Source organism: Amblyomma maculatum, chromosome 3 (genome assembly GCF_055883805.1).
Source record: "Amblyomma maculatum isolate TAMU_Amacu chromosome 3, ASM5588380v1, whole genome shotgun sequence".
Lineage (NCBI taxonomy): Eukaryota > Metazoa > Arthropoda > Arachnida > Ixodida > Ixodidae > Amblyomma > Amblyomma maculatum.
This window is the reverse complement of record NC_139346.1, coordinates 85,372,893-85,377,917: the sequence shown is the minus strand read 5'-3', so window position 1 is coordinate 85,377,917 and position 5,025 is coordinate 85,372,893. Positions and strand designations below refer to the sequence as shown.

General features: G+C 46.2%; 1 protein-coding gene across 1 annotated transcript; it reads right to left on the bottom strand.

The window, feature by feature from the left end:
* Positions 1-476: 476 nt before the first annotated feature.
* On the bottom strand, positions 477-1,797 carry LOC146195166 (uncharacterized). The gene is made up of 2 exons (XM_084597708.1): positions 859-1,797; positions 477-752 (listed from the first exon to the last, which is right to left on the bottom strand). The coding sequence occupies exons 1-2, from the start codon at positions 1,682-1,684 to the stop codon at positions 604-606; spliced, it is 975 nt and encodes a 324-aa protein (XP_084453834.1). The 5' UTR covers positions 1,685-1,797; the 3' UTR covers positions 477-603.
* Positions 1,798-5,025: the final 3,228 nt, after the last annotated feature.

Genomic DNA, 5,025 nt, shown 5'->3' with positions numbered 1-5,025 from the left:
GGGAAACAAGCACTCATCAGGAACGCTTCAAGGAGTTTACAGTATGCCGTCTGCGTATCGGGCACACACATCTCACACATAATTTTCTACTAATGAAACAAGATAAGCCTACGTGTGGAGAATGCGGAGAAGTACTCACAGTCAACCACATCCTGATTGCATGCCCAAAACTAGAGACACTACGGAGAAAGCATTTCACTATTTTTTATGATCATGCCATCCCTTTCCATCCCAAATTACTTTTAGGAGAAAGAGCAATAATAAACTTAACATGTGTTCTTAGTTTTTTAAAAGAAGCAGACGTTCTGAATAAACTGTAAACTTAAACGAACCTTCTTCCCCTTTTCAAATAAGAACAGATTTTAACCTTGCTCTTGGCGCATGATAGCCTCAGTTGCTTATGCGCCATAAAACCCCAATACAATACAATACAAAGAATTTGTGTCCAGTCACCTGCAAAAGAAAAATGCCCCATAGGCAGCAGATCGAATATTTTGAAACAAAAATTGCTGCAATTTGTAGAAGACTAAGTATTTTCGGCATGAGAAGTGTCTTCAAGCCATATTTTGTGTGCTGATAAAATGAGGCGTATCTGTGTTTCCCCTACACACCAATAAACATGAATATAAGAGAAATAGACAGACACACACCTTGAAATGGTTGAAAGAGCATCACCATCCCATGGTCTGCGGGAGTTGTCGTTTCATCTTCTGGCGTGAATTTCCCCAGGTCCACGAATCCTTGAACTGCACCTAAAACATGTAATACACAATGACCTCATGACAGCACAAGCAAATTGTGAACTGGTTATATTTTATACTAGCTCCTAGCAGTCAAGTGGTTGTGTGCTATGCTTACCTGTCGTATTGACACTGAAGTGCTCGGACAGCTTCATTTCATCAAACGTAATGCCACCATGTCGAGCGTTGATATCCATGTGTCCAGTCTTTAGTGCAAGGGCCTTGAATACACTCTCATTAAACCCGAAGCCACTCTTGAAATTCTGGATGTAGCGTTGCAGGCATGTCCGGCTCGGCAATATGAAAATTTTCTGCTTGCGCAGGTGCTCATGAAGCTTTGGACACCTCATGCGCATCAGCACACATTCCAGGATCCAGTCCTTCTCATATCTCATTCCGCAAGTGGACTTTCTTGCTGCTGCTTTGAAGCAGGTCATAACAGCTTGCTGTTGTTTTGGGGGCAGGGCTTTGATGCGGTCGTTGAGAATCTCAGTGGCTGTATTTTCATTAGCTAACCGCATTGCTTCCAGTTGTCTGGTGGTGTTCCTCAGTTTATTTTGCACGGTTTTCAGACGGCGAGCATGTGCATGCTTCTTCAGGCGGTTAGTATGCATTTGACGCACCTTTTTTCGTGAGAGCTGGTTTTGTACCAACTTTCTCAAATACTTGCAAGCAACGCAAGGACCTTGCCCTTTGCAAGTGAGAGTGCAGTTGGTGGCAAAATAGGCTCCACCAAACGCCACAGATCGCCTTGTATTTCCCGGCGTCATCCCGCTACCTGTACATATTACAAGTGAATGCGTGTCATTAATGACCGCTTGCGCCTCAGCTGACGACGTGACAATGCACTTGGAGTGCAGCTTTCCTCGCAAAAAAACAGAGCAAAGTATTGACCCCACCTTGTTGCTTTCCCGGCGAAACTTTATCAACTTTGGCAGCAGCATGTGTGCAATATTATCTACACCCTGCTCACAGACACCGACGTAAACAGTGTCGGGCTCTGTCGACAAGTGAAGCTTGTTCCAGCAGCCGTCAGGCAAGTTAAGGTTTCCACAAAAAAAGTGCATATCTGCTTCCTGCGAGTCGTCCTAAGCATCTGGAATGGCCGCGGCAGAATCATCAGTGTCCTGCTGCTTTGGCAGTTGCGCGTCAGCTGCCGTGAGCAGTTTCCTTCGTTTCGAAGTGGGCACTTTTTGTTCGCAGAGATTTCTTTCCTTACGTTTAGTCTGGGCTTTTTTTTTTTTATTACGTCTTTATTTCTGCTTACGGTAGGCGTTTACCTTGCGGCAGAACTAAGTTGCTTCGTGGATGTAGGGGTGGGGGAGCGGTTAAGGGTGAGGGTGAAGGTTGGGATAGATATGAGGGACCGGTGTCCACTTCTTCCTCGAGGTAGGATCGGCTCCGCGAAGTAATGGCCTGGTCCTTCTTCTTCCTTGAAGTAAGAAAGAAAAGTTCGCCAGAGCCGGGTTGCGTCTGATGGCCCGATGTGCGATGGGGGATCGACTCATGCCTGCAGGTCGAAGCCCGCCCAGGGACTTGAGTGCTCTCTCCCGTACTGTGTCAAAAGCAGGGCAGCTCCACAGATGTTCGGCCGTACCTCTGGCCGGGCATGTCGGGCACTGAGGAGAAGGGTATACCTGCGGGTTTATGAGGTGCAGCTTCGCGGGTGACAGAAGCTGACTATTCGAACACAAGCCCGTCGCCCGAGAGAGGAGGGCTACACCTTAATTATCAAATGGATTCCTGCACACGAAGGAATCACTGGAAACGAAAAGGCACACCAGGCAGCGCGCGCAGCAGCTCTTTCCGCACCTTTGCCTCGATCCACATTCGTTTCCGCTTTGTGGCCCCCTGAGGACGTTACGCAACCGTCGTCGCCTCATATGGATAGGGCGGAGACGGCATCGAGCACAACGCTATCGTCGAAGCATACTCCAGCACTTGGTCGGGGCTTTCTTTGTGAAATACTTGGGAGCATCCGGAAATACCGTGGGAGCAGCATCGTCTTTGAGATTGGGCCTTTCGCGTGGCATTTCGACCACTTTTCCGCCGATCAAATGTCGAAAAGTCCTCTCTATAAACTTCTCTTCAAAGTGGCGTTCACACACTGCACAGTCTGAAGTGAACTCCTTGTCGGCCCTCTTGATATTTCGAGCCCATTGTTCTCGTCGTGCTGCAACAGCCGGTGCTCGGAAAAGAGAAGACTTCACTGGGCAGGATCTGTAGCCACTTCTGCACCCTGGCACGAAGCACGTTCGTGCTTTTGACGCCATAACGACCTTTTTCAGAATACTACATCACTCTGTGATTATGCGCAAAATTCCAGCACCACAGAAACGCGAGAACACCACACACGGAGCAAAACAAGCAAACCACGTGGGAACGAAAGCAAGTGAATACAGCTGCGCCTGGCTTCGCAGCGAGTCGATCGCATCGCGCCGTAGCACATCAGCCGTACTGCAGTGCCCCTAGCGGCTCCACGATATTTTCATCGCGTTTTGCGCTCTCCCAAGCAAGGCGCGCCTACCCCCGCCCGTCACACTTCCCCCTACAGCTACCATAGTTTGGCTCTGAGAGTGGAGCTGCAGCCCAGTTGAGAACCCCACACCCAATAGCCCTGACGAGCTCTCTCGCAAAGTCGTTTGAAAATATTTTGAATATGACTGATGTTTTTCCTTGAATCCCGAAGACTGCTTGGCATTCAACAGTGCGGTCTGTAGAAAACATGACCCATTACTGATCAGCTTGTCTGCCTCAAAAATAGTTGGAGAAACCTTTATACATAGGAAATACTCTTGCAGTCTTTTTTCACCTTGAAAAAGCCTACGACACATGGAGATTTGCGATCTTGTGCGACTTGGGAGAGTCAGGGATTTGTGGCAGGATGCTAAAATGTCTTGCTGACTTTTTATCTAACCAGTCATTTCAAGTAAGTCTTGGTTCCACATTGTCTAAAAACTGCATCTTAGTCTACGTCAATGACCTGCAAATAGCATGCACATCTTCTAGAGTATCAATATGCCAGAGGCAAATCGAGTTAACGGTAAATAAACTAGCAACATGGTCTGATAGAAATGGTTTCAGGTTCTCCACACAGAAGTCAGTAGCTGTTTTGTTCTCACTCAGACGAGGTTTACACATATCCCACAGTTATCTCAATGGCATTGCTCTGCTAACAAAACAAGAACACAAATTTCTGGGCATTACATTTGCTACAAAGCTGACTTTCCTTCTGTATATACACACTAAAATAAAAGTCTGTTGTGCGGTCATGCCTAGATTATGGTAGTATAGTGTATGGGTCTTCAAGGTCCTCATACCTGTAAGCACGCAGCTTAGGTTTACACTTGTCAACAGGTGCCTACAGGACATCACTTGTACAAGGCCTTTACGTGGAAACAAACTAGCCGTCACTTTCAGACTGAAGAACCATGCTCACACTTTCTTACCTACCGAAAATTGCCGAAAAACCTTTTTTACACATAATCCTCAGCCTGACTATACCCACTGCAGGGTGAAGGCCTCCCATATGTCTCCAATTAACCCAGTTCTGTGCTAGCTGCATCCACTTGACCCCTGCAAACTTCTTAACCTCATCTGCTATGTGGTATGTTTACTTTCTGAATCAATTTGTTGTGGGCAAGTGCAGCACATTTGTCTGCTCTTTCATTGCCGTCAATGCCTACGTGACTAGGGACCCAACAGAACACTATGTTGTGTCCTTGTGTCGTGATCATTTTTAAATTATGTATTATGTCACCGATTAGAGGCATGGCAGCATTTCTGTGATTTAAAGCCATCAGTACACTCAACGAATCGGTGTAGATGACACTGTTACAAATGCCTTCATTCACTATTTTTTCTACAGCTGTCAGGATAGCACAGGATTCAGCTGTAAAGATTGATGCGCACTGAGGAAGCCTAATTATTTGTTCCCAGTTCTCTTCAACTACGGCACAGCCAACATAAGTAGAAGTTTTTGATCCATCTGTATAAAACTCTGTATAATTACTGTACTTTTCTTTTATTGTGCGAAATTCTTGTATTATATGCTCTTTAGGAGTTTGGCTTTTGTTGAAGTGTGTTAGAGTGAGATCACAGACATTTGGAAGTTTGTACCATGGGGGTAGGTGGCTGTTTTTTGGTGCAGTGTCGGGCAAGGTGTCCAGAATTTCTAACTCACTGCAAATGTTTTCGAAACGCATTATCAGTGGCCTCGTCGCTTGTGGTTTATTTGTGAAAATTACTCGTGAGCGGCATGTTGAGACTATTGGATAGCAGAGGT